Source organism: Mauremys mutica, chromosome 5 (genome assembly GCF_020497125.1).
Source record: "Mauremys mutica isolate MM-2020 ecotype Southern chromosome 5, ASM2049712v1, whole genome shotgun sequence".
NCBI classification, from domain to species: Eukaryota; Metazoa; Chordata; order Testudines; family Geoemydidae; genus Mauremys; species Mauremys mutica.
The window spans coordinates 39,181,699-39,193,581 of NC_059076.1; the positions used below are offsets into that span (position 1 = coordinate 39,181,699).

Below are 11,883 nucleotides of genomic sequence, written 5' to 3' on the forward strand. Positions count from 1 at the left end.
TCATCCCTGTTATGGCAGAATCACTTCTATTCCCACACATCCACTTCCTTATTAGCCATGTAGCTTAGCGTTTGTTCCTCAATCCATACATGGGGGCAAGAATGCTTTTTTTTTTCTTAAATAAACACCCACTGAAGGAAAGTAGAAGGAAAACTTACTCTGACCTGACATCTGGAACTTTCTGTATTTAGTCCTGGACCAGACTAAAAATGACAAATTGAAATTTCAATATCATGTACATCTTTGGGGCCCAAAATAAATGTTTCACATTCTATCATTTTATCTGTCTCCCCAAGAACTAGCAACTTGTGCAATACCAGATCTTAAAAATAAGGTTGTTTAGCCTATTAATTTTTTTCTTACCACTTTAATTCAGATATAATTTAACCAGCTACTTTTTAAAAGGGATAGAGCTCAAATCCAATCTTTTAATACATGTGAGCGATATAAAACATTGTCAGATTGTGAAAGTACGGCTGCAAAAAATCACATCAAAACTGAAGTGAGAAAGCAAAATGACCTGTTTTTTAACATCTAATATCTCACAGCCTACAGGGACTAGATATTCTTTGGACCAGTACAAAAGTTTACAAAACCATAAAGTCTTCCAGTCACTGGTCATGGACCAATCAACAGACATAAACAAAAATTAGATCCCTATTTTTTGTCCCTTCAACATAAATTAATATCCTTTAGAGTAAAACTTAGAGCTCATCCTCATTAGTACTAGAGTTGGACAAAATAATTTTTTTCCCATGGAAGATTTTGAACAAACATTTTTCATTCACACTTTTTGAGAAATTTTGAAATGAAATTAAAAAATTTTAATTTAAAATTTTGAGTTTTGAATTCTGATATTTTTTCTCCTCTCCCCCTCTTCACATTCCCCTTTTTTCCCCCCAATTAGAAACACTGATGCGATAGAGGTTTTGGGGTTTTTTAAGTGTGTGAAAGTAGGAGGGGGTGCACTTCCTCACTTGTTTATGGAAAGTAAATACAAATAGTACTTTCTCTAATTCGTTTTTACTTTTTTTAATTCAGATTTTTTTTTAAAGAGTATATTCTCCACCTTCTCACACTAAAAAAACCCACACTTCTATCCATCATCATCCTGAGGGGAAAAGTACAAAAAAGACAGAGAGAGAAATAGTTTTTCCTGCTTTCTGAGGTTTGTTAATCTCTGTTGCCCCTTATGCTTGCTTTTTTCCAGTAGTAAAAGGTGGGGGGAGTAAACAAGGGTGAAAAGGGGGTTGGTGAAGATTCCAAAAGTAAAAATCAAAATAGTTCAGTTTTGAAACCTAAAGTAGTTAGAAATGAAAACTTTCATTTTGAAATTTCCTGTCATAAAATGTGGTCAAATAACATTTTCCTGCTTAAAAAAAAAATGGTTTTCAGCTAAATCCTATTTTTCTACAGGATACTTTTGCTATTTAGACTAGGAAACATACAGATTTATTTTAGATTTTTAAATGTCAATGTAACTTCTCTTTAAAATATTGCTTAACAAAATGAGACATGCTCGGGTACTAAGATAATAAGAGTGCATAGGTACCATCTCATAATAGATGCAACACAATCTTTTTGTGAAGTAATACCATAATTTTACACACCAAATTGGGTTTCCTGCTTCAGAATTCTTAGGCAGTCCATTAAGTCCATTGTTGTTTCTCCTTGATCTATTTTTTTCATATCATCCAATTTATGCTACATTTCTCTCTCTCTGCTCTAGCAGTGCTGCGCTATCACTTGTTTCTCCTAAGCCAGAAGTTTCTAGCACAGTGACTCAATATTCAACATCAGTAACTTCCTTCTTTACTGCTCCAATCTTGGATGTCTTATCATGTCTTGTAGTCAAACTCAAAGATCTACTCCCTAATGTCCGCCCTGGTTGGTGGTTGATTTTCTTCAGCCCACTCATTCCTCCCTGTTTTGGGTGCTATGTCTTCAAAATGAAGTCAGAGGCATCCCCATACTGTGAGCCTGAAACACTTCTTAGTGAGATTTTTTTTTTTTTAATTTGGGAATGTTTTTGAATGGTCTTTCCTCTGCAACCCTGTGGTCTGCTTTCTAGGGGAGTGGGGGATTAGCAGATATGGGGGATGAGGGATCAATAGAGGCAGATTACTTTGCTATCTCCTTAGAATTCAGACATACAACAGCCATTTAGTTCAGCCACTTGCTGATCCCCTACCTGGATTTGCTATTTTAACCATATTATAGTGAACTAAATATTCAAATTGACAAGTTTAAACCTGGAAGAAAATAAAACCCCAAAGTCCGCCCCTGCTTTGATGGGATATTTTTAAAATCAATTTTTGATTTAGAGAACTTCTACAGAATTCCTACCCTCCACATCCCTCCCTACCTTTTTTTTTTGGCAGCATCTTGCATTATGCAAAAACCACTGTAAAATAGAAACAAAGGTGTTAACAAAGGGACTACACAATAACTTCAGTTACAGAGTTGATCAGTCAGAGCTCTGGGGGACAGAGAGCACCTATGGGGCTGCTCTCTCCACTTGGGCCTCTTAACAGTCCTCACTGTGACATTTCATCACTATCAGCAGAAAGATTTAATTATGAAAAAAGAGGGTCTGCAGCTTGTACTCAAAGGGAATAAGCTGCAGTTTTTCCAGAACCTTTCTGTCCTAACTAGAGCTGTGTGCAGAAGTTACATTTGCAAACACTTTCAAGATTTTGGAATTTGGCTTCATTCTGAATCAGAATGGAAGCCTAAAACTTTACAATGATCTGTGAAGGAAAATTCCTGAAGAAAATCATTTCAGGTTGAAATGTTTTGTTATGACAATCTAAATGTTTTGTATAACACAATACAAAAATTAAAAAACAAAAATCAAAATAGTCATTTCAAAATGAAAAATCTAAATGTTTCATTCCAAAAAGTTGAAATGTGATGTTTCAACATTAGAACTTTTTTCAGGGTTTGTTTCTGAAATGAAAGTGAAATGAACCTATTTTTGCAAACAGTTTCAGTTTAGACAGTACCACGTGTTCCGGTGGAATATGATTCCATCAAAATTCTCCAACCAGCTCTAGCCCAAGCTTTAAAAAAAGAGGGGGGAGGGGCTAGGGGAGATTATAGCAGCTGTCGGGATGACAGAGCTCTGCTAAAGATGGGGATTCCCACTTAAACTCTCAGCTTCAAAAATCAGTATTATATAGTTAGTCTTGAAACGAGGGGAATATACACTCCAGTTTCTTAGAAATCCACATTTCAGACATACAAGACGATACCCCAGAGGTAGAAAATATGATGATCTGATTAAAAAACATTGGCAGATTCTGAAACCAGGGAAAGGAGGGTAGGAAAAGACAATACTCTAGAGTACGTACTGGCAATGGCAGAAGTGAAGCTGAACAAGAGTAGAGTCAGAAGTTTAACTCTATTTAATAAATACATCGGAAACAATATGTCCTAGATGGTGTAACGAGGCTCACTCTGTAATATGGTAATGCCCTGTTAAATTGGAGGGATTTGATGATAATTTCTCATTATGCAGTAATATAATCATTTTGTTTGTGGTGTTTACATGGTTAAAACTTCCTAAATAGCTTTTAAAAACAAAAGAAATAACAAATCCTACAAATTAGAGTTTCTGTATGTGTAATAAGTTATTCCTGCTTTGTATTTTATTTATGAAAACATCTGCTCCGTGTTCAGTGGTGGCTTTTTAGATGTCATTCTTTGCTATTTTAAAAACGTCTTTCCAAAGCTGTTTTTCTTTAATGAATGATTTATTAGTTAGAATTTTATCCTGAGACCAAAAAAGAGACGTTATACACATCAGATACTCCACAATGTAGGGCTGGTAGGCACTCCTGTAAAACAGAACACAGGGATTATTTTGTGCCTGAGAAATTGGTATATTTAGTGAAAGCCTGTTACCAGCATTGAACTTCAAACTGGCAAGCAACGCTGAAGCCTGCAATAAAATTACACATTGATGTCACTATGATTATTAGTTGGGAGCCGCAAACAGAGTGATGCAAGGTGTGGGGAGGATTTAGATGTCAGATGCTTGGGGTAGTTTTGAGTGAGAGAGTCCTACATACATGTGCAATTAGTACTTTAACCCTAAAAATCTTTTTCTTTTTTAAGAAACAGATTTGCTGTACGCAGCAAAAGTATACCGAGATGATCGCCTCCGAATGAAAGCAGACTCCTTGCCAATGGACAACTGCAAAGAACTAGAAAGGCTGACCAGTATCTATCGAGGAGGATGAACTAGAATTTTAGCTGTGCATCCTTAAGTACGCTATTATATCTCCTCCTGTCAAGTGAGAAGAGATTTAGTTTCATCCTGAAAGTTGAAAAGAGGGTGGATGTAAAACTCTACTGTGTAGCTGTTTCCAGAATCCTTATGATGAAATTTCATTTAATGGCTTCTTTACCTACTATGAAATATAGAACAAAGTCAGTTTACATATTTTAATTGTTTAGATTTTATTTCAAAGGCTTCCGTGAATTCTTTCAGCAGAGAGAGTAGCTCAGAAAGGATGCCACACTTGTAGAGACTTAGTCATAGTGGTTCTCCTCTAACATATTTGTCATGTAAATATCTATGGAAAGAACACTTTGTGTATATACAAGTTAAATGACTTTCTATTTAAAATCTCAGAAATTTAGCTCCATAAAATATTTTGTTTCACTGATGAAATAAATAGTATGACTACATCACTCCTTATTCAGATGTCAAGTGTGTGTAGTTTAAACAAAAAATTTTAAACACTTTATCTCTAACTTTATGTACAATCTTCAGGCTTCACCAGCTTAGAGGAACTTGATATTTTAAAAATATAGCAGTATATATTCCTAAATATATGTTGGAATAAATTGATTTGGCATAGAGTAGCAGTTAGCTGTTGTTTTTAAGAATTTCTGACCAATACTAAGAAAACCAAGAGCTTCACTAATCTCTTTTAAAAGTAAATATTTGTAAAGTGCTGTACAGAAGTTATGAACGTTGCTTTTAGGACTTGGAGTAATTTACAGCAACCCTGCCCTTTGGTATTTCAGTAGTATACAAGTCCATAAGCATGTTGAACATGCATTCCCAGGTTCCTTATTTTTCACTGAAAAGGTAGAAGGAAAACCTGCAATAGTAATTAGAGTTAAAAAAAATACCAATATGTTTTCTCTCGGGTGATTTGCAGTTTCTCATTTCACGCTAGTATCCTAAAACTAATTCCCTTTCACTCATCACAAGTGGAACAGGAAAATCACTGCTCAAGTCAAGATTTGTGCCTTTTAACACTTCTGACAACTAACTATTAAATGGTTAGCTGGTTTGTAATATTCTGCTGTGATCAGAGCCCCACAAATTTGATCAAGTACAGGAACAATAAGAAGTTACAAGATAGAAAGTTGTTTCAGTCCACAATGTTGCTGGATGGACTTCCAAAGATGAGAAAACATACCATTTAACTATTAAATAGAATGAAGTATAATTTAATTCCATGGACTGAACATGTAAGTTATATGTATCCTCACATGCTGTCACAAAGTAAGGGACATTTTGAAACAGCTGGATACAGGGTGTATGCCACCTATAGAAAGAAATAAGTGTTTTGAGTGTAGTGGGTGAAATTTCAACATCATTGTACTGTTTGTCAACGCAACATAGCAAAATATTTTGTCTTTCATATGCGAATTCTGGCTGTTTGGTAATAAGGGCAGTACATTGTTTTAGAGAATTTCTCTCTTTAAATTTATCAAATTGCGAGGAGACAAATTCTGCTCTCAGGTTATAACAGTGTAACTACTTAACTGAAGTCACTGCCCTATTCGCTTCTTTGGGCTTACTTTAGATTTACACTGGTGTACTTTGTGAGCATAGTTAGTCCTTAGAGCCACATTAAATGCTGCTAATTTGAGTGGCCCTTAAACCTTTTGTGTGTACCTTTTCTAAAGTGTCTCACTGGAAATGCCCAATATTGTATATGGTTGTGTAACATGGAACAGGCTGGCTAGTGACATAAAAAGCTAATAGCTAAACCAAAACATTCTTGGTCTTTTGAAAGAAGTAGTCTTCATAGTACAAATCAAAGGTCAACTTCAAAGCGAAGAGCTGAAAACTGAAACGAAGCAGGGTTTCTGTGCAGAATGTCCCCACTAACCAGGTTTTGGGGCAAGGAGAGAGGAATGATGTATCATCGCATTCATCTAAATATTTTAGAAATCATCCAAATGTTTGCAGTTTGCCTTAGAAGTAAAGCAAGCAAGCAAATGTGGATTCCCTCAATTCTAAAAGTATCCTGAAAGCATCATAAATATGCTAATTTGGAGATCAAAATAACATCAAAGAACTTGTCAAATTCTCTATATTGTCTTAGTAGAGGAATTTTTTCAATGGTCTTGAACAAATGCACTGGCCTCCTGTTTCATAGATACACCTGTATGCTTGTGGGTGCCATTTTTTCAGTGAACACAAAGGGAAATGATTTCATAGTGTGTTTATAAAATATTGGGGCTGTGAAACCACAGTTAAGAAATGTGCTTAATAAAGCTGCTTACAATAAAGATATAATTACTGCACTGTTAGAACTAGGGTGCTACATTCCATTGAATTATAAATTATTAGAAAAACAATTACCTTCCTAAGAATATTCTGTTTAAAAAACATGTCTTGATTGGTTGAAAAATGCTGCTTAACACTTGCTAGATTAAGTATTTGCAGTCTCTCTTACTGAGACCAGGGTATAGGGACTGGGGAAGTCTGGGTATTACTTCCCATACCTGCCTACCTTAAAGGTGATCTGTAAGGATTCTTTTAAAGTTGCACAGAACCTGAATTTCTCAACTGAAAAATAAGCTGAGAAAAATCATGTAACAAAACAGATCCTTGTAGGCCAACTTGATATGTAATAAAGAAGCAAAACCAAGCCCATTTATTTCCTTTGCAAAAGTGACCTTTAAAAAAAAAACCCACAAAATAACATCTCTGTTTTAGTCAGTTGAGAACCCTGATTTGTTACCAGTTTAAGGTAATATATATTTTGCACATTTGGTAAACATTTCCGTGGATGTTCTGTTTGTTTAACTAAAACCAAACTTAAAAATGAATTTAGGACTTTAAAAAAACTTATTTGTAAGATTAAAAAGACAAAGTTTATAGCCATTAAAATATAGTTAGCACTTTATTTTAAAGGGACAGAGTCAACTTAAAAACTTCCCTCTGGAAATCTTTGACCTATTATTGTTACAAGTAACAAGTAAGAGTGCTATTATTGATAGATTAAAGGGGAAAAGCAGTATCTATTTTTCAAGATTGTTTATTTTGTAATAGTTTCACTGACTGACTCACTATTCAAGGGAGTCAGTGTCCTCTGTGTGGATCTTTCACACAGCAACAAGCAGAGGAATACATAGGAAAATGTGATAGTAAAACCAAAAACTGACAGGGGAACTCAAAGGTAGGCATAATTACCTGAAACTTTCACCCTTTTTATTTAATTCACCAAAGTGATCATAAGAATGGCCATACTGGGTCAGACCAAAGGTCCATCTAGCCCAGTATCCTGTCTTCCGACAGTGGCCAATTCCAGGTACCCCAGAGAGAATAAACAGAATAGATAATCACCAAGTGATCCATCCCGTTGCCCATTCCCAGCTTCTGGCAAACAGAGGCTAGGGAAACCATCCCTAGCCATCCCGGCTAATGGCCATTGATGGACCTATCCTCCATGAACATATCTAGTTCTTGTTTGAACTCTGTTGTTGTCTTGGCCTTCACAACATCCTCTGGCAAAGAGTTCCACAGGTTGACTGTGTGTTGTGTGAAGAAATACTTCCTTTTGTTTGTTTTAAATCTGCCTATTTAATTTCATTGAGTGACCCTTAGTTCTTGTGTTATGAGGAGAAGTAAATAACACTTCCTTATTTACTTTCTCCACACCAGTTATGATTTTATAGACCTCTATCCTATCCCATTAGTCATCTCTTTTCCAAGCTGAAAAGTCCCAGTCTTATTAATCTTTCCTCATATAGAAGCTGTTCCACACCCCTAATCATTTTTGTTGCCCTTTTATGTACCTTCTCTAATTCTAATATATCTTTCTTGAGATGGGGCGATCAAATCTGCATACAGTAATCAAGATGTGGGCATGCCAGAGATTTATATAGAGGCAATATGATACTTTGTCTTATTATCTATCCCTTTCCTAATGATTCCCAACATTGTTACCTTTTTTGCTTGCTGCTGCACATTGAGTGGATGTTTTCAGAGAACTATCCACAATGACTCCAAGATCTCTTTTTGAGTGGTAACAGCTAATTTAGACCCCATCATTTTATATGTTGAGATTACATTTTCTAATGTGCATTACTTTGCATTTATCAACACTGAATTTCATCTGCCATGTTGTTGTCCAGTCACCCACTTTTGTGAGATCCCTTTGTAACCCTTGTAACTCTTTGGAATTAACTATCTTGAGTAGTTTTGTATCATCTGCAAATTTTGTCACCTCACTGTTTATCCCTTTTTCTGGATCATTTATTAACATTGAATAGGACCAGGCCCAGTACAGAACCCTGGAGACACCACTATTTACCGCTCTCCATTCTGGAAACTGACCATTTATTCCTACCCTTTGTTCCCTATCTTTTAACCAGTTACCAGTCAATGAGAGGACCTTCCCTCTTATCCAATGACAGCTTACCTTGCTTAAGAGCCTGCACTGCAGCCTTCTCGGCTTCTTTTCCAAAGAGAACAAACATCACATTCCATTGATATATTGTAGGTGTGATCAAAATATTTCATTATTTAAACCCCCTATTTTCCTGTCCCTTTTAGTACTTGTAGTGTCACTCTAGCAGAAACCAGAAAATGTGGAGCTCAGATTTCTCAGGCCCTTGGAAGTAATTTTGCTGAAGATACAGTACTTAATAACAATTTTACATAGCCAAATACTTTTTCCCCTCTTAGGATCTGAGTTTGCAAGCAGACTTCTGTATACAAACACCGTAAAGCTGCTTTCATTGAAATCAGTAGCAAAATTCCATTTAATTGAAATCAATGGCAAACATACCATTTATTAAATACAATACAGTATAATTTAATTCCATGGACTGAGTATGTATGTTATATGTATCCATGCTGACAAATTAAGGGACTTTCTGAAGCTGTGGGATACAGGGTACATGATCCCTATAGAAAGAGTGAGTGTGTGTTTGAGTTTAGTAGGTGACAGTGATGCAGTTGCTCTTTGGGGACTTTCAGTGGGTCTCAATGTGTGTGGGGGCGGGTGGGGGGGGAAACAAGTGGAATTAACCAATTGCAGGATCAGGCTCATAGCCCTTAGCAAAGCCATTGCATTTTACTTTTAAATCATTCTTGGTGTACAGTAAGGAACAATGTAATCTTAAACCTCTGTTTACCATTCACCTTCACCTCCCCCCCCCCCCATGTAGCCATTTTAATTATACCAGAAGCTCCCATGATCTGTTAATGAGGCCGTTGATTGCAGTTGAAGATTTTACAGGGATCTTATTTCATTGGGAATCTCTTTAGGAGTTACCTTAGTACCACCAAATCCATTATCCTATCCTATGTTCCTATTATTATTTTTGGTAGGAGACGGTGCGTCCTCAACTTCCATAAAAACTAATTGCCCTTTTCATATTTTGCAAGAATGATTTGTATCTCTTTATGCCTGACCTGGTGGTTGGTTGGTTTTTAACACAAGGCCAAATGTTCAAAAGTATTCAGAATTCGTTGTGGAGCTGGATTTTTCAAAAGCTCTTAGCTCCTATTTAAGCACTTAAAGCAGTCAGATTTTCAAAAGTTCCCAGCAGCTCCTATTTAGTACAATATGAGCTGTTGGTGCTGAGCTCGTTTGAAAATCTGCCCCTGTGGCCTTGGGGGGGTTGAAATTGTTCTTTATGTTACAAGCATCTGAACAAGCAAAATACTGAATATTTACAACCACTATTTGTATGTTATAAAAATACAGGCAATCTTGCATTATGTGACACCATATTCAAAAGGGGAAATGAAGTTATGTTAATACATATATAGTATCATGCAGATCCATTGTCATATTTAATCCATGCACATGCAAATACTAATATATGCATACACATATATTTCTATCAAAATGCATTTACAGGAAATGGGCCTCAATAGGGAGGAGCAAGTAAGTCATGAATTATCTTTATAAGGTCTCTGAGCATTTCAATCTTTCACCTTCTACTGTTACCTTTGAGAGTAACGTTGTTGGCATTCAGTTAAAAAAATTTGTTTTTTTTAATCCATTTGCTCTTGGGGTATTAACCATCATAGCAGAAACATTTATAATATTCTGAAAATGGGTAAAATTCCCACAATGCTTGATTATTGTTAATTGACAAACTTTCAATTTTGATCTTTCAGAATCTTCACCTTTTTCCTAACCGAGTCAGCCTACCACTTGAACTGTGTGGATTGTAATCCACTGAGTAACCACGTGGTAAATTTAGGTTCATGATCATGAACCAACACAAGAGTCCCTTTCGTCCATTAAATCTGCATGAGCCATGGAGATAGAGGAATGAATGAACACAGTGATCAGCGTGTCCAGTTTTGGGCATTTAACAGAATAGATGGCTGCATCTACATTTCTAATCCCATTAGTTTTAGCTGTAGAAGGCGGGGGGTTGGGGGGGGGGGAAGATAGGAAAAACTTGGAAAAAGAAACCCATCCTTTAACCTTCCTGCAGATCTAGTCTGTGTGTTTAAGGGAAAGTAGGTGGAATGAGGCCTCTTGGTATAATCTTTTGGATGATTTTGTAATCTTGAAGGAAAGCTTCAGGTTTCAGGCTCCGTTTTCAGTTTGGTTACTCACTATTAAAGATATGAATTTTTCCAATGTGTTTAAATAATTTCCTTTTTAAGCATGTTGAACAGAAACCTAAATATTCCTTATATTAAGGGTTATGTGAAATGTGGTTTTTAAAGCTTCTTTGCATGTATAATTTCCCTGACAAGTACATGATTCCTTTTCACTCAATACCAAGGTTTGCTGGTCTTGGGACCACGAGACTTGTGAATACTGTGTATGCATGTGTGTATGGGTGTATATATTTCTTTTCCAGCTAATACCTCAAACTTGTGATAGTTTAATATTGTGCCACTGTAAGTTTGCACAGAGCAGAGCTTCCATTAGGAATTAAAATTATCCATCCAATTTCAAGGATTCTGGTGTCACTGATCTTTAAATGATTTTTTTTTCCAGTATGTAAGCGTTACCATTACAGCCAAGGTGGGCAAACTTTTTGGCCCGAGGGCCACATCTGGATATGGAAATTGTACGGTGGGCCATGAATGCTCATGAAATTGGGGGTGGGGTGCAGGAGGGGAGGAGAGCTCCAGTTGGGGATGTGTGCTCTGGGGTGGGGCCAGAAATGAGGAGTTCAGGGTGTGGAAAGGGGCTCTGGGCTGGGGCAGGGGGTTGGGGTGCAGGATGTGTGTGAGGGATCCGGCTGGGGGTGCAGGCTCAGGTGGGGCTGGGGATGAGGGGTTGGGGTGCAGGAGGGTGCTCCAGGCTGGGATGGGGGGGGTTCAGAGGGCGGGAACAGGGCTGGGGTGCAGGAGGGGGTCAGGGGTGCAGGCTCCGAGTGGCACTAAGCTCAAGTAGCTCCTAGAAGCAGCGGCACATCCCCTCCCCAGCTCTTATGCAGAAGCGCAGCCAGGTGGCTCTGCCCTGTCCGCAGGTGCCGCTCCTACAGCTCCTATTGGCTGTGGTTCCTGGCCAATGGGAGCTGCAGGGGGCAGTGTGTGGAGCCTCTTGACTGCCCTACACATAGGAGCCAGAGGGGGGAACATGCCACTGCTTCTGGGAGCTGCATGGAGCAGGACAAGCCCCAGACCCCACTCCCCAGTGGGAG

The 11,883-nt window shown here is 37.5% G+C and overlaps 1 protein-coding gene across 3 annotated transcripts in view; it reads left to right on the forward strand.

Annotated features, from left to right (window-relative positions):
- The window catches only part of DNAJB14 (DnaJ heat shock protein family (Hsp40) member B14), a 34,920-nt gene extending 23,610 nt beyond the window's left edge, over positions 1-11,310 (forward strand). For 2 of the 3 annotated variants that reach the window (XM_045019399.1, XM_045019401.1), the window contains one exon: positions 4,120-4,698. In XM_045019399.1, coding sequence (XP_044875334.1) covers positions 4,120-4,244 — 125 coding nt within the window. In that variant the 3' untranslated portion in view covers positions 4,245-4,698. Of the gene's footprint in view, positions 1-4,119; positions 4,699-10,390 lie in introns of those variants that run through there. The other variant, XM_045019400.1, reaches the window with a different exon arrangement.
- The last annotated feature ends 573 nt before the right edge of the window (positions 11,311-11,883 follow it).